Source organism: Rhinolophus sinicus, linkage group LG17 (assembly GCF_036562045.2).
Source record: "Rhinolophus sinicus isolate RSC01 linkage group LG17, ASM3656204v1, whole genome shotgun sequence".
NCBI lineage: Eukaryota > Metazoa > Chordata > Mammalia > Chiroptera > Rhinolophidae > Rhinolophus > Rhinolophus sinicus.
Genome location: NC_133766.1, coordinates 19,182,099 through 19,208,671, shown reverse-complemented (window position 1 = coordinate 19,208,671; position 26,573 = coordinate 19,182,099). Strand labels below are relative to the sequence as shown.

Here is a 26,573-nt window from a genome sequence, read left to right as displayed (position 1 = left end):
GTGACTAGTCTTATGCTAGGTGCCAGTGACACAGTGAACAAGACAGACAGCCATCCCTGCCCTCTTGGAGTTTATAGTCTAGTGGGAAGACAGACAATACACTCAAAGGCAAATGAATTCAACAACACAGGGCAGAGCAGTGCAATGAAGGCCAGAGGGGAATGGGAGGGGAGGGGACAACCACATAGGATGGTCAGGAAAGGGTCCTCTGGGGAGACGAAATTTAAACTGAGACCTGGAGGGCAAGAATCAGCAGCCTTGGAGAGAGCATTCCAGGCAGAGAAAGAACAAGTAAGCGTTTCGAGATGGGCAAGCGCCTGTCCCATTCAAGGATGGTCAGTGACCAAAGTGGGAGGACACAAGGCCACACCCAGGAGGTGAGCAGAGGCCATGACAAGGAGGTGGAGTTTATCCCAAGAACAAGAGGAAGCCAGTGAAGGATTTTAGGCATGAGTGGGATGTGGTCCCACGTACACAGTTTTCAAAGATGTTTTAGGCTGTTCTGTTGAGAATGAACCTGAGGGAACAGAAGGGGAGGTGGGAAAATAACCAGGTGAGGGATGGGGGCAGGCGAGGCGAGGAAGCGGCTGGCTGTCCTGCCAGGACCGCGGGACTGGAAAGACAGCCCAGGGCGGGGTGAAGTGCAGGCCCACCTGAGAGGAAGTCCCGGACCTGCTGGATGAGCAGCCGAGTGCGCCTGACGTCTTCCTCCATCTGGGAGCGGCTGCTGCTCACCTGGGTCTCCAGGCGCTGAGCATCCAATTGCACCTGCGAGGAGGCTTCCTCGGCGGCCCTGATCTGCCGACACACACGACAGGTCAGCAGTGGTCAAAGCCCCAAGAGAGCCGCTCAGCAGGCCACCCATAATTCTGTGGACACTCAAGACCTACTTGGGAAACATTTGAAACTCAGCCGGATTGGTCCCAGAGAAACATGATGTGGAGTCTGGTCTCAAAAAACCCAAAACACTGGCCCCAAATTCTACCTCTCACTTGCTGTGGGGCCTGGGGTAAGTTACTTGACATCTATGGGCCTTCATCTCCTGAATGTAAAATGGGAACTGACTTGCCCGGGGGCCTCCGTCCCCTCGGCCTCCTCCTACGAGTGCCCACCCTGCCTTGGCCACACCTACCATCTGCCTGGTCTGCTGAAGCTGGGCGTTGAAGCCCTGTAGCTGCTTGGCCACCTGCCCCGCCGTCTGGAAGGCCCCACTGGCCCTGGGGAGGACACCTCTGCAGTGGGAGCCACAGGCCGTACCGTTGTCTCGGGGACAGAGCTCACCAGGGCATGCTCCTGGGGTGCAGGCTGTCTGCCTGAAGCCTCCACAGAGCTGTGGAGAGAGGGGGCGTCAAAGAGCTTACCCAAGGCTCCTCAACAACCACTCCCATCCCACACCAGGGAAACTAACAGCCAGACATCTCCATGGCAACTGGGTACCAGAAACTTGTTTCCTTGGCAACCTCTGAGCACACCAGTGAGGGGCCAAGGGTCAGGAGGTGTAGGGCAGCCAGGTAGGGTCACATTGCCCTAACGGGAACCATATAGTTGGTGTGTGACAAGCTGGGGCAGGGGGCTCTGGGAAGTGGCACTCCATGTCATCCATGACTCACCTTGTTGATGGTGGGTGTCAGATCAGGCAAGGAAGCCATTTCCTGCCTCAGGGCTGCCAGCTGAGGACCACCAGCCCCTCCGCCTCCTCCCAGCTGCTGCTCCAGCCTCTCAGCCTCTCTCCGGCTGTCCCTGAGCTGGAGAAGCTGGCGAGAGCTGTCAGAGACCTGCTGGGCGGCCTGGGATGACCGCTGGTAGGCTGCAGTCAGCATCCGGAAGGCTCCTGTGGGAAGAGGAGAGGAAAACAGTCACCCCTGCACCTGGAGGCTTGGAGACAAGGTGTGGCATGGTGATGCGTGTGGCTGTCTGAGGAACTGTTCCTCACCTGAAGGGTCGGCACTGCTGAGTTTTTCAAACTGCTCTCTCTTATTCTGATACATAACAAGGAGGTGATTGAAGCTTCTGTCCAGATTCTCCAGGTCTCCCGGAAGGGACAAGGTTTCCTCCTCTAGGACCAGATGGGGCTGCAGGTCCTGGAGAGTCCGCCTGAGATGGGAGAGGATCTTTCACTAAACTATAGGACCAGCCCTCTACTTGGAGAAACTGCTCCTGAGTCAGGAAGAACAGAGGCCTTCAGGAAACGCAACAGAATGGAGACTCCACAGGCTGAAGAGGATTCTGCTGGGCAAAGCCTGGGAAGGCCGGCTGTCCTCTGTCCATCCTTCTGCAGGAAGGTCCAGAAAACTCTCTCCTTGGACTTTTGTGACCCTGACACTTGCGATTCTCTTCCACCTCCCACAGCTGGCTTCCACAAGCAGCAGCACCCTGACCCTCCTGAGGTGGCGACCAGCTGACTTCAGCCACCACCTGTACAGCCAAGGCACCCGAGGCTCTCTTCTGCAGTTGCTGCCGCTGGTCTTCTCCACCTGAACGGGGTCACCTGCCCAGACCCACAATCATTGACCTTTCAGAGGTTCCCCTCTCCCCCTGCCCTTGGCAGCTCCGCCAACCACCAGCTCCTTCCCATAAGCCTCGCGTTCTCCACCGCAGGCTTTGCTGAGGCTGGGAACGCCCTTCCACGCCTGCGTTTCCAGCCTACTAAATGCCTATGGATTCATTACTCTGTTGTGAGACTTACACCTGGATAGCTCTGGGCACCGATAGTCAGAGAGCGCTCAGGGAAGGCACACTAATTATAGAAGCTTCCAGAACCAAAGCTCACTAAGAAGGTGCCTCTGCGGGTAGCAGGGGGTTGCGAGAGGGACCGCTCTCATTCCAAAGGCAAATGCCAGTTATTTTTAGAGCCCCTGCCTCCTGGATGTCCTCTGCCAGGGTGACTAATCCAGAGCTGAGTCTCTCTCACAGGCAGCGCCGGGCATTTGAAAGAACACTGGGCTTGGGTGCCAGCCTGTGCCCCGAGTCCCTGCTCTGCCCCTCAGTGGCCTCGTGGCTCTGTCACATCATCTATCTGTGTCTGTTTCCTCATCTGAAAACAGAACTAATAATGCCTACCACACCAATCACACAGGACTGTTGTGACAATTAAAAGACAGAACGTCCATGAAAATGCTTTGTAAACTGTAAAAGGCTGTACCAAGGTAAGGAAGGACCAGGGTGCCCCTTGTGTGAGCCCATGTGTGCTTGGCAGAGAAATGGAATTACCTGATGGAGAAGATGGCATTGCCCACCTGGGCCACCTCCTGCTCCGTGACGGGGGCACTGCTGAGAATTGCTTGGATCTGCTCGATCTTGTTCTTTGCATCCAGGATCCGGGAGACCAGGTGGGGGTCCTCTAGGCCAGGCCCGGGCCGCAGGGTGGCAGTGGCGTTTCGGAGGCTGCTGAGGCGTAGGGCCTGCTCCTGGAGCTCGGCCTCATAGGTCTGGAAGCAAGGGTGGCAGGCCACGCACACCGGGTAGCGGTCGCAGTAACCTCGCTGGCACTGGTCGCAGCGGGGCCCGGTCAAGCCAGAGCGGCAGAGGCAGCGGCCTGAGGCCTTGTCACAGCCTAGGCCCTCGGTTCCCCTGAAGTCACAGTCACAGGCTGGGGTGGGGAGAAATGAGGCCAGGGTCAGGGAGACAGAAGTGTCCAATGGGGAGAGGCTGAAGAGGAGGTCTGACCTAAGGGTCTTTCTTTAGAATAATAGACTGTCAAGGCCAAAATAGAATCATGGTGATGACACCAACAAAAGCAGGCACTTAGTTGGCACCTACTATGCGCCAGGTACTGTTCTAAGTGTCACACCATACACACAGTAACTCATTTGACCCTCATAACCACGCCATGACACAGTTAGCCACCTTTATGTCCTCATTTTTGTCGACGAGGCAACTAAGACACGGAGAAGTTCAGTGCAATGTGCCCCTTCCCCAGAGGCGGAAACTGAGGCCTGCAGAGAGGGAGCGACTTGACCCACCTCACTCGGTGAGGCAGAAGCCGAGCTAAGACCAGACCCGGGTCTGAATGGTCCTGTGGCTACGGTGCTTGTCTAACTGGCTTTCTGGGGGAACTACACCTCCCGGCTCAGGACTCACTTTCTCCATCTGTGAAGAGGGAAGAAAAGTCCTCCCCTCCCTGCTGTGGCCCTGGAGATGGCTCTGGGAAATGCTTTTTCAGTGAAGTGGGGAGCAAAGCTCCTGTCATGGGGATGTGGGGACGGCCTGATGTCACCCACTGGGTATGTACCTCGGCATCCCCTGGCCGCGTCTCCGTAGGTCCGGTCAGGACACTGGCGGATGGCTGCAGCGTTACACGTCAGGCCACCAAACCCTTCCCGACAGGCGCACTGCCCTGTGAACTGGAAGGAGAGCAGCGTGAGGGAGCCTCCTTTGCAGGCCCGGCCTTGCAACACCTCCCTGGTGCTACACCCCAAACAAGGACTCCCACTCAGAGATAAGTTCTTAAGTGGAAGCCCAGGATGGCCCTGCACAGGGCGTGGCCAAAGACGTTGCCGAAGCTCCAAGCTACAGGAGGGACATTGGGTGGCCTTCCCAAAAGGGATGGTGACAAAAGCAACCCAGCCTGACTTTGGAAAGGCCCCGAAGGGCAGCATTGGAGGGGAGACAGACATGCTGGTGGGCAGGCCCCCTCCCCTGCGCAGGGCCCCACGGGACCACCCCCACTTTTTACCTGGTTGCACTGGGGGCTGAGGGAGTTGTTTGGGTCGCACGCACAGGGCTGGCAGCCCCTGCCGCTGGCCAGCTTCCAGTGGTAGGGAGCACACTGGTCACATTTGGGGCCCACCACGTGGGGCAGACACAGGCAGCGCCCACTCTCCTCATCACATGGCATGTCCTGCCTGGACCCCAGGATGCTGCAGTCGCAGCCTGCAAGAAGGAGGGCTGCTGAGCTGGGGGAACAGCTCACCAGCAACTTATCCCCAGAGAACATGCACCAGGAGGGGGCCCAGCCTGGGAGAAGAATCGGGCAGGCCCTATCCCTCCAGATAATCTGGCTGACTCATAAAGCCACTGCATTTCCCACTAGCTCCAGCACCTGGCAGCTTGGCTGACTGCCGTCCCTTCCCATGAAGGACTCAGTCCCATCTTCCAACCCGGGGCTGTGCTGCCACCTGCTGAAGGCAAGTGGCACAGCATCTGGCACACAGCACAGTGAGGGGGGCAAGTTGTGGGTCTGGCAGCCTCATGCAGCCTGCCCCAGGCCATGCCAGGCTGGGCCCCCCTACTCACGGTGGCAGCCCTGCGGGTTGGCGGAGGTAAGTCCTGTAAATCCTGGCTTGCACAGGTCACAGCGCTCCCCCTGCACATGCTCCTTGCACACGCACTGCCCGGTCTCTCTGTCACAGGGAACTCCTGGCACTGCCCCATCCGGGTCACACTCGCAGGCTGAGAGACAAAAGCAGCCACCACAGTAGGAAGAGAGAACAAAAGCACAAAGTTAAGAGCAGATTGTAAGTAGGAACCAGACTGCCTGGTTCAAGTCCTTGTTCCACTACTTATTGACTTACAACCTTACACCTTAGTCAAGTTATTTAACCCCTCTGAGCCTCAGTTTCCTCATCTGTGAAATGGGGATCATTATACACCTCTCCTAGGCTTCTTAGGAGGAATAAATGAGTAAATGTAAAGCAGGTAGAGCAGAGCTGGGCACATGTTGTGTACTACACAAGTTTTGTTGCCACGATTTGCTATGTGCCAAGCACTGAGCGGGGTGCTTTTGCAAGTTTCCTTAGGTAAGCCTCCTGATAACTCTGAAGGTGGAGATGATTATCCCTATAGTACAGATAAGGAAACTGAGGCTCAGAGACGGTAAAGAACATACTCAAGTCACACAGCAAGAAAGTGCTAACAGAAGTCAAATTTACGTCTTTCTCACTCTTTCTATAAACAAATAATATTAACAGGAAGTGACCCAGCTTTCTCCCATGACCTCTTCATGCCCTTTAAAACACAGACTCTTGCTTCACTGAGAAAGTCTTTCCTGGTTAACCCGCCTGAGTCACGTTGCTTCCGTCCATCCTGTATGAACCCACTGGCCCTCGTGGACGTGTTGTCACTCTTGGGTGTTCCATCACATTACATTTCATTTCTTTATTCAAGAAACAATCTCTGAGCATTAATTTTTTGCTTGCCATTGTGCTAGGGCATGAGAATACAAGAAAAAATCCCTGCCAGAGAGGAATTCTCAATGTTGGGGGAAATAGAAAAATATAGCGCGAACCACATTACAACATTTAAAGGCAATAACATACATAAATATATGGTGCTTTGCCCCTCTTTCTCCTGTGTGTATGGTTATATCACCAAACGATGTGCATGCTTCTTGATAGCAGGAACTGCATCTTATATTTACTTTGTCCTCTCCTATGCCCAAATTAAGGGCTGCGTAATGATTGATTGACTGATTCACTGATGGTCCAGAGAGGTTAGGTGATTTGCTTAGCAGTGCATAGCTAAGTTAAAACAATTGCCCACAAGTCCTGACACACGGCCAAGTCTTCATGTTTCCCGAGGGCTTGTGTGTCTCCAGGTCCATGTGCTGTGTTGTATCCAGAACAGATGGGGAGTACTGGACAGATGGTACCCTGGGGAGCCCCTACTTACGGATACAGGTCTCCTGAATGGGAGCGCCAGGGCGCCGGTTCCGGAAATAGTGCAGCTGACACTGCTCACAGCTCTTGCCCTCAGTGTGGTCCCGGCAGTTGTCACACACCCCTCCATGTGCCCCCTGGCTGGTGGCAAACACAGCTGGGTCGAAGTGACATGTCTCTGAGTGCCCATTGCAGTCGCACCCTGAAAAAGTAGAGCCCCGGGCTGATGACGGACCAGCACCTGTCTGCCATCTACAAAGCGTGTCTCTGTTAGCTCGTTGGCATCTCTAGCAACTCTGCAAGATGCTCAGATTTGGGAAGTGGGGAAACGAGGACCAGGGACTCTTGTGTTGTTTATTTAAGGTTATGTGGCCAGTGAGAAAGCAGAGTAGAGTGGTAACTCGGGCCTCCTGACTCCCAGTGTGGGGGCTAACCCACGAATAATGTCCGTGTGGGACCAAAGAGCGAGTTCTTTTTTTTAATTTATTGGGGTGACAATTGTTAGTAAAATTACGTAGATTTCAGGTGTACAATTCTGTATTACGTCATCTATAAATCCCCTTGTGTGTTCACCACCCAGAGTCAGTTCTCCAAGAGCGAGTTCTTTGAATGGTCTATTCCAAGGCTCCCCGTTGCCATCATGGCTCTCCCACTGGCTCACTCCTCTCTCTGGGCTGGGGATCCCCATTTCCCTCATCTATGCAGAGAAAGGCCCTGACTCCAGGAGGCCAGTTGAAGTCGGAAACAAGATCCTCCTACACAGGATAAGGCAAGTGGAGGGGCCAGGAAAACCAAAGCATCAGAAAGAAAAGGCCTTGTGGCATAAAAGCATGGACCAAGTCCCTCCGTCCTTAGATGAGGAAAAGAATGGAGGAGCCAGAGGGCAGTTGCAACCCAAATACTGTCTCCATTCCCACAGAGCAAGGAGAGCTTCAATCGCAGGGGTGCAATGAAGGTTCGATTTAAATAATAAAGCACAGTCATAATAAAGCCCAGCTCAGCCGGTCATACTTTGGCATTCATGGGGATTCTGGTCATCTGCAGGTCTCCAGGGCCGATTGTTGTAAAAGGGTGCACAGCGTTCACAGTTGGGGCCCGCAGTGTTGTGCTGACAGACGCAGACATCATGGACCTGGGAGAGGGGCGTCAGTCATCAGGAATGATTATCCAAGTAGTGTCCCAGGATGGACCCGCACTCTCTCCTCTCACCCTCCTGCCCCTCACTCAGGGTCCAGCTCAGACCCCAGCTCCTCCAGCCATCACTCAACTCCAGCAACACTCAGCTGCCCGCTTGTGCGCCCGCGTGTGCGTGTGTGTGTGTGCGTGTCTGCTCTGCTCTTCTAGCTAGGTTTTTACAAGCTCATTCCTTGCACTTGGACACCCCCGTGATGGTCAGTCCAAAGCAGCACCTGGAAGGTGCTCAGATACCCTTGTTGGTAAACTGTGATTCTAGAAGCTTCTGGGCCCTCTAGAGATTCATATTCCAATAATCTACGACTGAGGTTGTTTGGCTAATTGGACTGCATGATGAATTGTTACTCGATTCATTAAGGTACAAAAATAGAATAGCTATTGTGGGCTAATTGTCTTCTAAATTGAGCCCAACACCCTCAGCCTGGCATTCAAGGACCTGTATATTTGTTCCGTTCTTGTCTCCCACTCCCTCCTGACAGCACAGCCTTGCTGAGCTCTAGCTGCTCCCTCTGCAAGTCCCACTTTCCCCCACCTTTCGGCATTTACGAATGTTTTTCTTTTGACCTGGAATATCCTTCTCTCTCTATTCACCAACAAAATCCTACTACCTAGCATGGCACCTCCTTCACCAGGCGTCTCTGGTCACTCTAGTTCCACGGACTTCAACCCTGGGCATACTTCAGAATCATCTGGGGGCTTTTAAAGAAATACCAACAGCAGGTCCAATTTAATCTGAATCTCAGGGGCCAGGGCCAGGCGGCGGTCCTTTTTAAAGTGTGATTCCCTCGTGTAGCCAGATTTAGAACCACTGGGACTGGGCAGGCCCGTCCCTCCGCTCCACCCCACAGCACGCTGTGCCCGTTGCAGTGTCATGGTGGCAGTCCCGCTCAGTCCGTGTTCTGGTCCGTTTTCTAGGGGCCCTAACAGATGACAGGAATCTGGAGCTGGTCTCCCTTTGGCCTCCTCTGCCGCCAGGAGCAGGAGCTGGCCCAGATGTGGAACGAATAGAGCAACCGAAGTTCGTTTCCCCTTTATTTCCCTTGCAGGCCATTTTGCACGATTTCCTTGAGCGCCTATCCATATAGCAAATATCTCATTCCCAGATGTTAACAGAACTAAAGCCCCAGAACAATGAAATGACAGCTCCCTCGTCTTGGTCCAGGGTTCTCCTTTATGGGTAGTTCTCAGGTTTGCTTTCACAGCAAAATCCCCTGGGTTGCTTGATAAGCTGGAGCTTCTCACCGCCCCCCCCCATCCCTGATGTATCTGGCTCAGCTGCTCGGGGGCACACCTGGCACCTGTGTTAGACTCTGTTCTCTCATTACTAGATGGGACTTCAGAATCCCCACACCAGGGGCTCTGAATCCTGGAAGTACATTAACATCGTCTGGAAGTTTTACAAAACAAGAACAAAATCAGAGTATCTGGGAGTCGAGGTCTGGGCAATATTTTTAGCTCCCCAGGAAACAGTCATGTGTAGCCAAGGTTGAGAAGCATTGCCTTACGCTGCCTCCAACACTCACACATAAGCTTACATGTAAATGGAAAGAAAAAAAAATCCCAAACCATAATGCAGGTCTAAGGAAGTGCTACAAAATTCTGATCTTTGAAACGAAAATCACTTTTCACCACTGCTAAAATATTAAATACCCACGTCTTAAAATTTAGTGCCACCTGCTTTCCAGGAGCCTCAAGGACATCCTTATTCAGCTCTGGTCTTGCCCCTCCCACCCTGGACTGTCACCTGCACAGTGGTGGAGGGGCCGGCAGGGGCTCCGGGCTTGGGGGCACAGCGGTCAGCGTGGCCATGACAGAAGCAGCTCCCCTGCAGACGCAACTGGGACACTGCATAGTACGCGCTGGGTGGATAGCGGCCCCTCTGAGATACAGGGGCCAGCTTGGTGAAGTTGATTCTCAGGTTTGTGATCTGCCCCAGCTCTGAGGTGGGGCAAACAACAAGGAAGGAAGGAAGGGATTGGGAAAGGAAAATAAAGAATAGAAGTTAGAGGCACATGGAGTCTCCTAGGGCAGGTGGATAAGGAAAGGAATTCTGGTTTCACCTCCCCTTCAGCCCGGCTTTCATAAGGTTATTCCAGGGACCATCCTCCACAGTCCTCAACTCTCCCATGGCAGAAAAGACACCCCGACTCCAACTCGGGCCCTTGGGGAGTCTGGGGATACCACAGTACCCTATGGGGTAAGCAGGGCCGGTATGCAATCCAACCATGTTGACAGAAACATGGAAGACCAGGAAAGTTCCAAGACCTGGGTTCCAACCCTGTTTTCTTCCCCAGCCATCGTCCCACCGGCTGGAGGGGCAGCCACACTGACCTTGAATCTTTTGACTTTGAGTTGCTGGAATCCCAGAAGCTAAATTCATAAGGTTCAGCTGGACCTATGGAAAGAGGGAAAGGGAGACAATGGGAAGAGCTAAACCGTGTGCCCCAAGCTCAGAAGAAGTGTCCTTTCCATTCAATGCCCCGCCCTCCTCGTGCTGCGCTGAGGTCCTTCTGACCTGGAACCTGAGACAACCATGGACGTGAGGCCTGCCCACCACCTTCAGGGAGTGCGATGATCACTGGGCCCTAAATGAGTGTGTGTGCGTGTGCGTGTGTGTGCGTGTGTGTGTGTGTGCGTGTGTGTGTACCATCTCTCCTCTCCATCGAAAATATAGCAATCCCAAGAATTCCTGATTTCCTTGGGCCAGAAATGACAATAAGGGTTCAGGGTATACTCAATTTCCCAAACCCAGGATGAACGAGAAGACGCAGGGTCCAGGGATGGATGGGTGGATGTGGTGACCACCCCCCTCTCGACCCCAATTTCAACCATGCTTTTTGGTTTTAATAAAAACCCTTCATTAGATGAGACGTCCTCTCACATCCCAAGAAGAGCGTGCACAGCAGCCCTCCACACGTCAGGAACAAGTCCTATGTCCTGATCTGGGGTCTGGAGAATGTGGTCACCGTGGATCTGGGTGCAATTATAATCAAGGAGCTGTCGTTACAGTGGAGGAAAGAGATGCACTGCCCACAGGGAGGGTGGCCTTCTGATCCCAGCAGCTCCAAGGGCTGTCCTGAGCCTGGGCCAGAAAACGGAGGACACACAGCCCCCCATAACAGTGGGAAAAGCAGTTATGGAGGAAAGGAAAGGATCTGACCCCAGGTGGGAGGATGCAGGAAGAGGTGTTCTGAGCTGTTTCTAAAGGCAGGTTCTCTTTTCTAGCTCAGGGTTTAAGTTCCAGTGACCTGGAGCTGTGGCTTATGCCCGAATTTCCTCCAGGGTGATGGTGGGGCTAGCTAGACGGATTAAAAAGGGAAAGTTCGTTCTTGTGTTAAACCCTACCGGTGAAATCAGAAATTAAGTTAAATTTGTGTAATTTGCTCACTTGACACTAACTAGCCGTCTCAAAGTCCTCACACTGGACCAAAGCCGGCTGTACCTTCTCCACTATGGGACAGGACAACACGCCGGGAGGATGAGGCCAGAGAGCACGGTTGGGGCACACAGCGCACTCCCCGTGTTTCTGAAACACCCCTCGGGCAGCAAAGAGGACCAGCAGCAAGTGGTTTGCTCAGGAGGGTCAGCAAGGAGCAGGGCCCGAGGGGGTGCTTATCTCTTCCCCAGTCTGCGTGAAGGAGTGAGCAATGGGCTGGTGCAGACCCCTCTCCACGGCTACTTTTTCAGGGTTCCTTTTCCTACCTTCCCCCCATTTAGGTGCCCGTTAGGCCTCCGGGGCAGAGACTGGCACCGGGCGTCCTGCCAGCTCTGAGGCTGGCCCTGGCGGACGCGGGGGAAGGCGGAGGAGCAGTCAGTGGCCAGGTACTGGTACGCGTGCCAGGTCTTGCCGAAGTCTGAAGAGCGCTCGATCAGCATTCCAGCGGGCACGGTCCCCTGCAGAGACACAGACAGGGCGGGGCCTGAGTGACTGAAGGGAGGGGCAGCCCTGGGGACACAGTCCCAGAAACAGGCGTCCACAGACCTGGTGTCTCAAGGATGGCGAGCTGCATCCCTGACCCCTACTCACTATATGTCAATAGCATACTCACAGTTGGGACAACCAACAATGTCTCCCGGAATTGCCAAATACCCCCTGGCTGAAACCACACAGTAAGCTATAGGCCCCGCCTGTCTTAATCACAGTTGCACCCCCCGCATCCAGCACATAGGAGATGCTTAGTTCACATTTGTTGAATGACTAGGTGAGTCTTTTGTTTGTTCTCCCCCTTCCCCATTTATACCTGTAAACTCATCTCTCACTAGTTTGCAGACCACCGCATCCCTACCTCTCTCACAAACGCACACTGCCTGCCCCCCAGAACCTAGGTCCATCCCCCTCTCCAATTATATGCCCTCTTGTCTCTTGCCTCTTCACATTTACACGTTACTGTTCTCTTTGCCTAGAATGAACTTTTCCCTTCACCGGGCCATTACTGGTCTAGAAAGGCTTATCTCCCCCAGGGCACGTTCTCTGCCCACCCCCCCAAACCTCCCCAAAGACAAGACCAAGCTACATGCCCCCTCTCCTGTGCTCCCCAACATCTCTTCTTACCAGTATCAGAGCACACACCACATTCTCTCATAAACTGAAGCAACTTGAGGATTGCGATTTAGCTTTATTCATCTTTTTACCCCTGACATCTGCCACCTAACATATAATCAGTGGTACATACATCTGTAGCAAGCATGGACATATACATGAATGGGTGAGTGATAATAAAACTCCGAAACTAACAGTAGCCGTCCAACTGAATGCTGCCCTTCCAAGTTGTCACCTTTGAGAGTGGGCATTTATTTAAATGACACTGGTATTTCGCAAAATACTTTTGACCTTTTCTTGAAGGGAGGCTCTTAGAGCTAACTTCCTTGGTCACACAAGAAATCAGATTCTATTGCTACTTATTCATAGCTCATTTTAACGCCTAAACATGGTATCGCCCTTCCTGATCATCGAATCTTATTAACCAAACTCAATCCTTAAATGTTTGACTATTTCTGTAGAAAGAAGAAAATCAAATCTTTTCCGAAAAGAAAAAAAATGACCTGTCACCAGTGAATAAACATGTTCCCTTCAGAAGGAGCATCTCAGAAGACCATTGTAAAAGCAGAATCCGAGAGTGCTCTGAGCAGAAATAGCAGTGCATTGCTCCAAAGCATACCCTTCACGTGGATGGGCCACTTCTTGGCTGTTTGAAACCCAGTCTCATCAGCGAAGTTATTAAAACAGAGGACACCAAGAATACACAGCTATATGATACGCGACCAAGCCCAGCACAATTGGTATTTGGCAGAGTTGAGTTAATTAGATGGGTTGAGGGCAGAGGAAGCAGAGAAGAAGCAGATATATAACCACTGCATGGCCTGGACAGGGACCCTGGCGGTGCCACTGTTCTCTCTGGAGTGAGGCCTCTGCTGTCACTGTGATACAGGCTCAGGGTAAGTGTCACCCAGCCTGGGAAAGGGCGGGCCTCCCAGCACGTGGTCATCACCCCCACTGGATGGACAAGAAGTCTGCTGCCCAGCGGTCTAAGCCCACAGGGCCCAGGGTCACTCTCCATTCCACTGCCACCCTCAAGGAAGCGCACCTTAAAATCCATCATGATGCCTTGAAGCTGGAACTTCCTGTCCAGATCCAGCTGCAGAGAGACAGGGTTCACATCTGGAAGGACAAAGAGTTGGAACATTAGACCGGGGACTTTCCACCTTCCTCACGGAAGAAGGCTGTGGACTACACCAGTTCTCAGAAGTCAGAAACCCTCTCGCTGTGATTCTCCAGTTTCCCTCCCAGAGAGGAACGGCACCGGAATTTTCCCACTTACATTATCTAGGCAAGATCCTATCTATTTTTGGCCAAATGTCTTTCCCACCATCACTTGATGCTCCTACTACCTTACAGAGTTTCAACTTGTCTGCTCAACGCAGACCTGCTCCCGAAGCTCAGTTCCTTCAACAAGCCCTCTGTGAGGAAGTGGAGTGAAATAAAGGCATTCCTACCTCTTCTCACCCTTCCCTTAACTTCCAGTAAACTCTTCTACCTGCAACGTTGGAAAGACCTCCAGTGTGCAGGCAGAAGTTCCTGCTTGTCAACCACCCATGTCCCGAAGGGATCCCAGGCACCCTCCAGCCACCCCCACCTATGGGAGCCTCAGTAAGTTTGGGCGCCTAAAGGTGGCAAGGCCTTACCGTTCTGCGACTGCCACCAGCGTGTGGGGCCTGAGGACGAAGCCACATTCTCCACTCGGTGACTGTTGTAATTGTGAGGCAGCCTGGAGTCACACCTGCAGCATTTCATGTGCCACTGTGGGGCAGGGAGTCAACAGAGACTCAGAGGCGGGGTACACACAGAATTCTCCCCTTGGGTCCTGAAAGCCCAGGACATTCCCTCCATGGAAATGCTCCCCCTGGAGATCCACTGATTTCATTAATACACTTGGAAGGATTAACCTCTCAAAACAAGGCCACTGGTCATCTTTTAATTTAATTCCTTTGTGTCTGTCCTAACACATAGCTAAGTGAACAGTACATAGATATTATGGTTGGGAAAGAGGTATGGAGTGGTAGAAAAATCTTTGGTAGGTGACACTGCCTTGAAGAGAAACTTGAAAAGGGTGCCAAGGAAAAAAGGAGAGAAATTCACATTAATTTAGCATCTACTATGTGCTAAATGCAGGCAACAGAGTTTTACATCTCATCTCACTTAATCCTGGCAGCCTGGGGAAAATAGAGTTTCTGAGGATCAGGGAGAGGGGACAGACAAACAGGACAAGGGAATTTGGGGTTCCAGTTCTAGCTCTGTTACCCCACTTGCTGAGCTCAGTTTTCTCCTCTGTAAATTGAGTAGAGGTTGGAACGCAGTCATTTAATCAGTCAACCAACATTTATTGAGTATGTACTATGTGCTCGACCCTGCTCAAGGCTCTGGAGTTATAACAGTGAACAAAACAAAGACCCTGCCCTCAAGGGGCCAACATTCTAGTAACGTTTAGAACATCTCTAAGGCCTTCCAACACTGATACCTGGGATTTGATCTTTCCCAGGTTTGGTGTTCCCTACCCACAGGAGAGAATCCCATGATCCCCAACCAACTAGCACTGTGCAGGTGGGCGGTCCCAGGCCAGGAAAGCATGCAGCCCTGGGGCTAAGGCCCATCCCCAAGAAAAGCTGGGCCAAAGAGGGCAGCCAAGAAGGAAACAGCCTCATATTGGAGCTCCCCAAAAGCCACACCTTCCCAGGCCTGCCCATGCTCTGGGATGAGACAAGAGGCAGAGCTGAACCCCCTGGGCTCCAGAACGGGGCAGAGATCACCAAGAAAAAACAAAAACAAAAACATGGCCAGAGAAGATGGCCCTTGTCCTTTCCTTGTTCTTTTAGTCCGTGTGCATGTACACAGGTACGCGCACGCACACACATACCCCACAGAGATAGCATAACCGTGTCCCAGCTGCCCCATGCAATACACATGCAATTGTTTTCTCTGAGTAACCACGGCCCCAGACCTTGTGCGCAGGGTAAAGAACACTGTTCAGAGCGCCCCAGTTCACCCATGAGGAGAAGCAAGGCTTGGACAAGAACCTCCCGACCTGTTGCTCCTTCCGGGCAGGGACGACTGGCCTTCCCCACACCGCGTGCTTCTGCTTTCCCCTAAGCCTCCACGCACCAGGACCAGGGGAAAGCTCTGGCCCCCTTCTCTGAGGCCTGCCAGCCCCTGACCCTCTGGCCTGTCTGGGGAAGGTGATAAGTTAACAAGGTGGTGTCTGCTGAGCTGATGAGCCTGACAGCTCAGTCCCAAAGGGACGAGGTCACATGCCAAGGCGGTGACTTAGTTATAACACCCAACACCATCTTTCCTCTCCACAGCCGACAAAGCTTGAAACTGTGACCATGGAAGGGGTGCCAGGAGTCCTGGCTCTCTGAGCCTCTGCGTCCACCCCACTTTCCAGCTCTCGCCTCCGTTCTGCAGAGTAAGAGAATTGTCACCCGTCCTGGTGCTGGCGCTGTCCTCATCATGTCCAAAGTGCTTTATTAAACAATAATTTTTTGGAATGTTTACTGTTCCAATGATGGCTGGCACATGTGCCCTGTATGAAACGGCCCCCGCTGCCCCCTCGCTCCTCTCTGTCCCTATCCATTCCCTGCCCTGCCACATGTTTGTTCACTTGACATACTGGGCATTTATTGTCTATTCGCCTAAGTATTTATTTGCTGTTGGCCTCCCCCCTACTAGAATGGATACTCCATGAGGGAAGGAAAGAACTACTTTCCTCTACTGCTGTATTCCCAGAGCTTAGAAAAGTGCACAGCACATAGTAGGCCCTCAATAAATACTTGGCAAATGAACAGTAACTGCTCAGCAGTGGTAACATTTTATTAACATTATTACTAGATACTTCCTCCTTGCACTCGGGGAGTTTAAAAGCAGGTGGGGGAATGAGGAGGTAATAAAACATCAATAGTAAGTGACGGAGCACCTACTATGTGCCAGGTACTGTATTAGGAGTCTCCATACCATAACCTATCATATTTGCCCAAAAATAAGACCGGGTCTTATACCATGTTTCCAAAAAAAAGACCAGGTCTTATATTAATTTTTGCTCCAAAAGACACATTAGGGCATATTTTCAGGGGATGTCTTATTTTTTCATGTACAACAATCTACATTTATTCAAATAGAGTCACATCATCTTCTTCTGGAACATCATCATAATGTACTAAATGTGTCCTTCCGGCTGACGATCTTAACTGGGGCTTATTTTCGGGGTAGGTCTTATTTTCGGGAAATACAGTATTTAAGCCTCACAACAACCCTATGTGGTAAGTAGCATTATTCCCATTTTACATATGAGAATGCTGAGGTTCAAAGAGGCTACGTGACTTTCGTATTGACTGATAGCCAGTGTTGGCACCAGCACCAGAGAGGGTCCTTTCCCTCCTCTCCTCTCCTCTCCTCTCCTCTCCTCTCCTCTCCTCTCCTCTCCTCTCCCCTCCCCTCCCCTCCCCTCCCCTCCCCTCCCCTCCCTCTCTCCCTCCCTCCCTCCCTGTCATCCTCTCATTTCCACTAGGTAACCAGCTAGATGCACAGACATCATGGGAAACATGGTAAAGAGGGAGAAATCCTGTCTCACCCACAGGGCTTGTCTGACCCTGAAGCTGACCCTGGGGGAGGTCTTGGCACAGAACGCACCTTGGGAAGAAAGCCGGCTTCTCAGGTTGACCCAGCTCAGTTAACACAGAGACTGCAGAAGTGTCAGTGGCTGCAATAAATACCTGAGCACTTAGAATAATTCCTTTCTGGGCAAAAGAAGCTTCCAGCTGGAATCTGACTCTCCTCCAGAATCCTATTTTGGTCCCTGGCAGAGAGCATGCCCTTCTCCCCACTCTGCTCAGCCTCTCAGGGGCAAACTTTTCCACTCCCCATCCTGTCTGCACTCCGCACATGTCCCACAGAGAGACAAGAGCCAGCTGCCTTCCGGTGTGCTGTCACCAGAGCCGTCTCCCCAGCCCTGATAGGGGCTGACCCCAGCCTGCTCCCTGGCCAAGAGCCAGAAACAAGGCTCTTTCTTGGGGCCATGGGACATAGGAGCTAGAACAGTTCAAGCCGGGATTGTGGAAATGCCCTTGACATTCCCAAATGATGGAATATTATGTAGTTATTAGAGAAATATGGGGGAAATGCTCACATTATAATGTTTTATGCAAAAGAAATTGGAAATTAACGTGCATACATCATGCTCTCAAAAATATATTTTTAAAGAAATGGGAAATGTTTGGAAGAAAATACATCAATATGTTAAACTGATATGCCTGTTTTCCATATGAAATGACTAATATTCAGCCACTTTTACCTACAAAAATGGCAACTGCATGCAGTTTAACCTAATATCTCTGGGTAATGGCATTACAGGTAAATATTTTCCTTCATTGTTATTTTTTAATAATTTAAAACTTTTATACTTCGGGTATATATTAATCCTTATGCTCAGGAAAATAGTCATTATTGTAAAATAAACAAATTAAAAATGGCCCAGTTATTTTGTATGGGCTTGTCACCCTGCTTCGTCTCCCAGTCTTCACCATCTGGGGGTACCCATGCTTTCATCACCTTCCTTCCACGTGTACAGGCACTGACGGAGGGGTCCAATGGCCGCGTGCACTTAAACGTACGTGCTGCTTATCATAGTAACACAGCTAAAGGAGGAATCCATCGCAATCCTTACAGACAGGCTACGCTGGCAGCCTTGGGCCAGGTATTTTAAGCAGCTCTGCTTGTCAGATAACTGGCAGGATGGAGGTCCGAAATAAAATGGCTTATGGCAGAAGCCCAGGTGAACAAGCTGCTAGCTTCTTCTTTCCCTTTGGGCCTCAGTTTCCCTTCCTATTTTAGTCTTGTATGCCTCTATGTAGTATGTGAATAGTGTGTGTGTGTGTGTGTGTGTGTGTGTGTGATTCTCAACGTGAGGCTCTTCCCCTGGTGTGTGTTCCATGCCTCTGTCTCTCCCGGAGATGAAAGCGCTCAGCTGCAGCTGCCTCCCTCTCCGGGGTCATTTGGCCAGCATTCCTCTGGCTGTCCTACCTCGGAGACATGGCATTATTATCAATCCAGCCTGTCAGGCCTCCAGCCAGTTTGGCTCCTGCTTGCCCTCCATCTGGAGAGGCTGAGCCTCTTCCCCTATCCTAGAGCCTTCTAGAAGCTCAGCTCAGTCTGGCCAGAAGACAAACCCTCCCAGAGAGCTCCGGGAGGGCAAAGGAGAGCCTGAATCACAGTGGAAAGGGGTGAAAAAAGGCAGGTGAGGCAAATCAAAGCTCTGCGTCTGTGTAGAACACAGAGCTAATTCTAGGGGGAAGCAGGAAAACAGGGTGTGGTTATACATGGCCCAGCTCCCTCCCCAGAAGCAAGCCAGAGGTCACCTGTGTCCATGTAAGGGGCTACCGTCAGGGTCATGGCTGCCAGGCAGGGCCCAAAGAAAGAAAGCCACGACCAAAAAAAAAAAAAAAATCCAGTTCCCTGAAAGAAAAAACATTCCCTCCACTTCAGCTTCCTCCTTGGTGAAATGCAGGTGTGGGTGGAGGTAATGAAGTTCCTCCTTGCTCTAATGCGCTATTAGAATTCTCCCCTACTCCAGCTTATCAGCTCAAAAGTTAGGCACTCCAAACAAGAATGCAAAAGAAGCAAGAGAAATAGAAGACATTGGCCAGACGCTGTACTTGGAGAAACACTTCCCAGCCAAGTGTACAGGGGAAGAGGCTGGGGTCAGTAAGGCCTCCATGAGACCCCACTGGGATTCACAAGCCTCACCACTTCTATGTCAATGGATGTAGCCAGCAAAGGTCAAAAGTTAGGGCCTGCTGCGGGGCCGGGTGGGAGGGCAGCCCCGGTGCTATAAGGTGCTTTTCTTTTTTAATTCATTTTTAATTTTTTTTTTTTTAATTCCAGTCTCAATGTGGCCTCTTTTGTATATTCTTAGCTACACAGTTTCTCTTCAGCTAGTCTTCAGGTGATTCTAGAGGTTGAATGTTCTAGAATTTATTTGTAATTCTGGTGTGATCCTGGGATGCAGTAGGCATAGCGGTTACCTAATCCGCCATCTTGGAGCCTCTCCCTGTGAGGTACTTTCAACGCAATCTTCCTTGTCATGAAGTAACATCTTGCACCCTTAACTCTGCACCACCCTTATCTCCATCCACACTAAGTTCAGAAAAGTCACTTTCTGAAGCTGATTATAGCAACGATGTAACCACACACCTAAAAATTATACAGGACCAGGCTCTTTCCTGAGCACAGTACATACGTTACCTCATTTCATGCTTCCCAAATCCCTGAGGTAGGTATATGACATTAAACGGTGGGTACCCTCATTTCACAGATTAGGAAAGCAAGTCTTGGAAGAAGTTAAGAAATGTGTCCAAGTCATAGAGTTAGGAAGAGAGGAAGCAGGGATTCCTGTCCCAGGCTATCTGGCTCCAAACTTTCTTGTCCTGTTATGATTCAAGGGACACAGTGGTCACTTGGCAACCGTGGGAAATTGCAAGGACTAGAACTAGTTGTTAAGATGCTCTCGCTCTTCTCCCCGGGGAAGGGCATCCTCAACCCCAGCCTAGACATCTACAAAAAGGTGTCCCCCTAGACCTGAGTGCAGAGAGTTGGTTTGTGTGCCCAGACCTCCACAGGCTCTACCAGTCACAATGGTTCCCACAGGCCCTGATGACAAAGCAGCAAGGTAGGTCTGTAAGACATTGCCCAGAGGCTTCTAGGGACCTGAACCCCAGGAGAAATGGGGTGAGAGGTCAGGCCACAAAAGCTGTGAGGCCACCCAGGTTTGTGTCCAGGCCTTGCCATCACACCTTTCCCCTCGTTTCTCCCCTTTCAGCTCCACAAGCCATTCCCCAGCCCATAACAACCAGGACCCAAGAATCTCACATTCCACCAAACCAAGCTTTGCTTCCCTCTGATAGCAACTCTTCGCCAATGTCCCTTTCCATTTTCTTCTTTCTCCTCTAAACTTACTCATCCTGGGTCTTACTCTCTTGGGACACTTTGCAAAAGCCACAGCTAATTTTCTCATAAGCAAACCCTTTCTGAGATATAAACGGTCGATAATAGATTGATATGGTGCTTTTCCCAAGAGTATTTGCATTTTAAACAATCAAGTCAACAATGCTTCATTCAAAAGCGTGAACCCCCAGTGGTAGGAGCTCTGGGAGTTTCAGACCTGCTTCTGGAGACAGGAGGACATACATTTTGGTCAGAGACAGGCTCAAAGTCCTCCGAGAGGAAGGAGGATGAGACTCTTAAGCCATATATGAATGTGCTCTGACATTAGCCATGACAAAGGTCAAGAAAACAGACAATTGGGGCCTGCCCGGTGGCTCAGGCGGTTAGAGCTCCGTGCTCCTCACTCCAAAGGCTGCCGTTTTGATTCCCACATGGGCCAGTGGGCTCTCAACCACAAGGTTGCCAGTTCAACTCCTCGAGTCCCGCAAGGGATGGTGGGCAGCGCCCTGCAATTAAGATTGAACACGACACCTTGAGCTGAGCTGCCACTGAGCTCCCGGATGGCTCAGTTGGTTGGAGCGCATCCTCTCAACAACAAGGTTGCCGGTTAGACTCCCGCAAGGGATGGTGGGCTGCGCCCCCTGCAACTAGCAACGGCAACTGGACCTGGAGCTGAGCTGTGCCCTCTACAACTAAGATTGAAAGGACAACTTGAAGCTGAACAGCACCCTCCACAACTAAGATTGAAAGGACAACAACTTGACTTGGAAGAAAGTCCTGGAAGTATACACTGTTCCCCAATAAAGTCCTGTTCCCCTTCCCCAATAAAATCTTTAAAAAAAAAAGAAAACAGACAATCATCAAAGAAAGGCAATGGTTGTTAATGTGTGTGTGTGTGTGTGTGTGTGTGTGTGTGTGTGTGTGTTGGGCAGGAGGGGCTATCAACTGGCTACTGCTCCTCAGCTTGTTTCCAAGAGATAAAAATGACAGCTGTTTGGTTTACACAGCTAATTAACCTGAGGAATGTACTATGCAAGACTGTTATTAAGGCAGCTGGGTAATTAAGTTTTCCCCTGTGCAGGAAAAAAGTGGGGGATAAATGAAGCATTTGGGGGAGCAGACACAACATTGGAGAGGCACTGTGAAGAGCAGAAATAGGGCTGGAAAGCTTCCAGGTAAAGTCGGCTAGTTCCTGAGGAGCATGTACCAGCCCAGAGACGAGCAAAGGGCTAAGCCCCTGCCACTGCTCATCTGAGAGACCATGGGGGACCCTCAAGGGCTCACACACGGCCCAGCTATCTCCAAGAAGCTGGTGGGCAGTGATGCTAGAGACGAACAAATGTAAAGGCTGACTAACCCCACTCGTTCATTTCATAAATTGGGGAAATGGGGGAGAAGTCATGACCTTTGTGAGGTCACATTTCTATTCTAAGTGTCAGAGCCAGGACCAGAACTAGAGTCTCCATCCCAGTGGGGATGACTTTGCCAACCATGACTGCCTCCAAATCAGATGGGTAGTGGTCATCTTGAAAGCAGAGAGTGGGCTGGCCAAAGGACAGGCTGATTTCAGCAAGTATGTGAGTGTGTTCCCTGATCAGGGAAGAAATTCTCCAGAAGTGTCATTCAAAGATGGGATGGCCTCTGCATGCAGACACAGGTCCCTGGAGGTAGGTGTGGGAGGGGGGCGAAACAATTGGCATCTTCCAGACACCATGCCAGTCGTCATATGGCTTGTTCAACAACTCATTGAAATGGGTGCTACCACTACTCCCAGTTTTCAAATGAGGAACTGGGGCTCAGGGAAAACACAGAAGAGGACAAAGGCAGGGACCTGTCACAGACATTGTCATTCATGCTTGAGCTTTAGGGGCCAACAGGGCAGTGAGTTGACCCAGAAGTCATCTAGGAGCTGAAAGAAAGAGAGCAAAGGGACACAGTGGGACTGCAGCCTCGGGCCATTTAAGTAAAGAACTGCCTGGGTTCAATCCCAGACAATTAATGTGGAGTCAGGGCTGGCAAGGCCAGAAGGGCAAATGTGGGCATGTGGAAGGTACATGAGGCACAACTGGCCAAGGCCGAGGTCCACATAAGGGACCTAAAACCCCCAGATGCATGCCCTCAAGGCCAATAGGATTTAGCCACTGAGACAAAATTAGACAGAGGAGGTAACATGCCAACAGGCAGACTGGTCCACAAAGAGGAGAATGGGAGCTGGGAGAGACAATTTTGGAACTGGAAGCAGTCCCTACTGCTCCTGCAAGTCCATGGCACTGAGTCCCACAAGTGGCAGGCGGTGGGGGTGGGGTGGGGATAGTGAGCATTGCAGAAATGTCCAAGGTCATAAATTCCCCATTGCACTTGCATTCGTGCCACATCAGTAGGCAGGCAGCAGGTGCTGAGTGATTTGTACTGAGCTCAGGGCTCGCAATGTCACCCGTGTACGGAAATAGAGCAGAGGCACTAAACCAGAGGCTTTGACTTAGGAAGGTGTGCATCTAGGGATGGGGGTGGTAGAGAGGGCTGAGGGGGAGAGGGGGCAGTGCGGTGTCAGTGGGAATGCAGCTCTGCATCACGCCACCCTCACTTCCCACTGGGGCTGGCAAGTACCCTGCCGGCTGCCCACCATCCCTACTCAGAAAACTCAACTCCTGTGTGTTTCCATTAGCAATTTGGGGTCCCAGCACACACTTAAACCCTCCCAATAGCTCATGGGGATAAGAAGAGCCACTTCATAGAATATTTTGAAAATTAAATGAGGTAATTTATATAAGACTCTTAGTACGATGCCTGGAACACATACTATATGCTCAATGAATTACAGTTGCTATAATATTTAATAATAAAATAAAAATAATAAATTAAACTTAAAAACTGAAATTGGAACTCAGCAGAGTTAAATCTGGGTACTTAATTTTCATCACCCAGGCACCACCACACCTGGGCAGGGTTCAGGGTACATCTGTACAGAGGGACTAGCTGTGCCTTTAGAGTGTGTGTTCCTGGCTGGCAACCAGTAGCCTCTAGGTTCCATGCGTAAGGGAGAGGAAAAGCGAAATCAGGAGTGACCCTAAAGTTCATTTCATCTAACACTCACTCACGAGTAGGAAGCGAGACTGAGAGAGGGGTATTATCTGGTCCAAGATCTCACCCCAAGTGAGTGGCAGACCTGGGGCTACATCCTGCACCCAAGATGCCCTATCCTTTACTCTTTCCAAGAGGTTCCATGGATTTACAGAAAAAGGGAAAAAAAAAAAAAGAGAGAGCCAATACTTCCCAATTTTCACTGCAGCAAAATAGCTGAGATTTATCCATCCCTAGGGTTGCAAAAGTCTAGACTTCTCTTTTGCAAGCACCCTGTGTTTTACTCTGGTGGGGTAGGCTTAAAAGCAGGGGAGGCAGTTGGCTCTCTGGGGCATCTGGGAGAGGCAGAGGGCAGGCCAGAACGAAGCCCAAAGACCCACGCCTTGTGGAGAGAAGCTGTGAAGGCAGGGTCGGGGCCCAGGGGCGCCCAGCACTGGGGCCTCTGACCTCTCCTTGCTTTCCCTCCCAGAAGGCAGGTCAGCCTGAGGAAGGGAATCTCAGGTCTCCCTGAACCTTTTAGACACGGCTCAGTGCCACAAGGTTTTGAGGGCGTATGGGAAGGGGGCAGCTAGAAATCATTCTATTGCCCAGAAAGCTCAACACTGCCAGGCCCCTGATGTCTGTGGAGTAATCTGGGCCCACGGGGAGGACTGGCCTGGTGCCGAGCATCTTACCCAACACTGTCAAATGGGCTTTCTTTCCCATATCCAAGTGGGTGAGATGCAGAAGCCGCAGCCATCTCTGCCCAGCACCTCCAAAGCCACGACCGAGGACTATCTGTGATTAAAAGTTGCCAAGAGAACATTGGGAACTATAAGGACAGTGAGCCCCAGTGACAGTATCAGATATATCACCATAGTCCTGAGGACAGTCTGGAAAGAGGAAACCACCGATAACCCAAGTCTCCGTCATGGCAATCAATCTCTCACTCCCTTGCTGTCTCTGTCTCTCTCTCCCTTTTTTCCCCCTCAAATGCTGCAGAGACTCAGGGCAAACCACTCCCTCACCCATTTCTTTGTCCAAACCTGTATTTTGAGGATAGAAAAATGGTCCAATGAGATAGGCAGCTGGGAAACAAGAAAACACTGAGTGATTTCAACCTTGGTGAACATGAGGAACAAAGACCCCAATTTTGTTGAAGGGAAAAGAAAACCAAACTTCCTACAAAAAAGGCAATGTAGAAGAAAAATCGCAACATCTCCGAACAAATCAGTTGCCTATACAGGCAATGTTAACGGACATAGTTCAAAGTGTTCCAGTTCCTGGATTCCCTTAGCTCATTTTCTTAATTATTGACTGAGTCCCCAACCTTCTCGCTAACCTCAAGTCACTCCCTCATTTATTTCACTGATCTATGCGCTTTCACAACAGTTTGACTGTTTCCCACTTTGCCTGGGGTGACATGGACCTAGGAGGCTGAGAGGCGAGTTGGCTTTTCACACATGACAACTGCAAAGCATCGAAGGTAAACCCCAGCCTACGATCACGTATTCTCCTCCTGGCTCTGTCCACACCCACACCCCAACGTTGGCCAGAGAGATGGTGGCAGTAGAGTGACTGTGGCGCAACTCAGTTCACCCCATAGCAAGACACAACCCAGCGCACACAACCCAGCGCACACATCCCAGCACCTGTGCTCCACCAGCCTTGACTTCGTCCACCAAAGGTGACATGTTAGACTCTACATATAAAGGATCAACACTTATCTGATTGCCTATCTCCAAGACTTGAAAAACTGTCCTGCCCACGCCTAGGGGCTGAGAAAACACCCCCACGTTATGGAGCAGAAGAGGGGAAAGAGCTCTTCAGCGAACTGAGTACACCTTCTCTTGACCAGCCTTATACTTTTCTTGCTCCCCCGCCCCCACAGTGCATGGGGCTGGGCGGATACCCTAAGGACACCCTAAGTATTCAGTGAGCAGTGGCAGGCTCCCCCACCCCACCTACTTCGTCTTCTTCCAGCCCTGGAGGCCGTGAGCTAGGGCCTACCTCGCCATAGTGGGTGCAGTAGGTCTCAGGCCTGGTCAGTCCACAGGTAGATGAAGCTCGGAGAAACCGCGTCCTCCCAATGAGCAGGTCCCCAACAGGTGGGTAGCAGGCCCCGCGGGAGCAGGATTGCTGGGCACACAGGAGGCTGGGCAAGGCTGAAATCACAGGGGTGCTGGGGTTCAGCCTGGAGAGAAGAGGATGTAGCCAGCCTCCCCAGCGTCCCCCAGGGAGGCAGACATCGACCAGATGAGACCCTGTCCTGCTCCCACTTGCTGGTGGTACTAATGACTGCATCCCGGGGCTGTTAGGTAAAAAAGCTGACCATATTCTGCAACTCCCAACTGAAAAAAGAAGGCGACACACTGGAAACCAAAACCCATCCTGAAACATGGCGTCCCTATGTGGCTTTGACAACCAAGCTCCCGGCACACACTTGGCCACCAGCACGCGGGCCACAACTGTCCTCAATGACAGCGTGGCCTCCACCAACAGCTCAGAGGAGGGCTGGCTGCTGCCATCTGTGAACATTTGGGAGAGACCTGCATTCTTTCTGCTCCTTTGTCTGCAAAGTTGACCCAACCACACCATGTGAGTGCCCCGCTGCAATTCACTGGGAAATCGAGAGCTCAAGTCACGATGGCGCTGGAGCCAGCTCGTGTGGGAGAGGATGGGAAATAAACTATGCAGGGCACCTGGGGAACCACCAACCACTCTCAGGCAGGGATAAGAAGATACCTGGGGGCCTCGCAAGAGAGACAGGAAAGTATCTTCCCCAAAGGCCTAAGGGAGCAGAGAAACCTCATGGGTGCCCCCACTAAACAAGTGCTCCAAACCCCAGGATTACAGGGTGACAAGGTAATGCTCACGCTTTGGCTAACTGTCCTCCTCCCCATCCACTGTCAGCTTCCTGCTATATGACACGGCTTGGAAGGATCGGAGGGGATACCTACCAAAACACAGGAGAAGAGAGAGCCTCATCTTCAGCCGGTGGGGGGATCCCTGGAGAGGACCTCACCTGGGACAGATCAAAGCAGCCCGTGTAAAACAGTGCAAACCCCTAAGGCACACTAGCCCCGTCTATTCCTGGACTCACGTTTTTTCAGAAGACTTTACCTAGGACACCTCTGACGAGCAGGTATATTTGCAGCCAAAACCTTGGAAAATGCCAGAGCCCTGGCCCCCTGGCCCAATGAGCATGGGACTCATAGGTGCCCTGGAAAAAT

At 51.4% G+C, this 26,573-nt stretch overlaps 1 protein-coding gene across 6 annotated transcripts in view; it reads right to left on the bottom strand.

The window, feature by feature from the left end:
• The window catches only part of LAMB3 (laminin subunit beta 3), a 52,874-nt gene that overhangs the window by 7,176 nt on the left and 19,125 nt on the right, over nt 1–26,573 (bottom strand). For 5 of the 6 annotated variants that reach the window (XM_074321967.1, XM_074321965.1, XM_074321966.1 and 2 more), the window contains 17 exons: nt 26,301–26,365; nt 25,351–25,505; nt 13,974–14,088; nt 13,376–13,449; nt 11,493–11,684; nt 10,122–10,185; nt 9,535–9,728; nt 7,608–7,728; nt 6,610–6,798; nt 5,236–5,391; nt 4,676–4,872; nt 4,232–4,343; nt 3,211–3,589; nt 1,934–2,094; nt 1,611–1,831; nt 1,133–1,330; nt 654–798 (listed from right to left, as the gene is read on the bottom strand). In XM_074321967.1, the coding sequence (XP_074178068.1) occupies nt 654–798; nt 1,133–1,330; nt 1,611–1,831; nt 1,934–2,094; nt 3,211–3,589; nt 4,232–4,343; nt 4,676–4,872; nt 5,236–5,391; nt 6,610–6,798; nt 7,608–7,728; nt 9,535–9,728; nt 10,122–10,185; nt 11,493–11,684; nt 13,376–13,449; nt 13,974–14,088; nt 25,351–25,505; nt 26,301–26,328 (2,701 nt within the window). In that variant the 5' untranslated portion in view covers nt 26,329–26,365. Of the gene's footprint in view, nt 1–653; nt 799–1,132; nt 1,331–1,610; nt 1,832–1,933; nt 2,095–3,210; nt 3,590–4,231; nt 4,344–4,675; nt 4,873–5,235; nt 5,392–6,609; nt 6,799–7,607; nt 7,729–9,534; nt 9,729–10,121; nt 10,186–11,492; nt 11,685–13,375; nt 13,450–13,973; nt 14,089–16,971; nt 17,121–25,350; nt 25,506–26,300; nt 26,366–26,573 lie in introns of those variants that run through there. The other variant, XM_019714474.2, reaches the window with a different exon arrangement.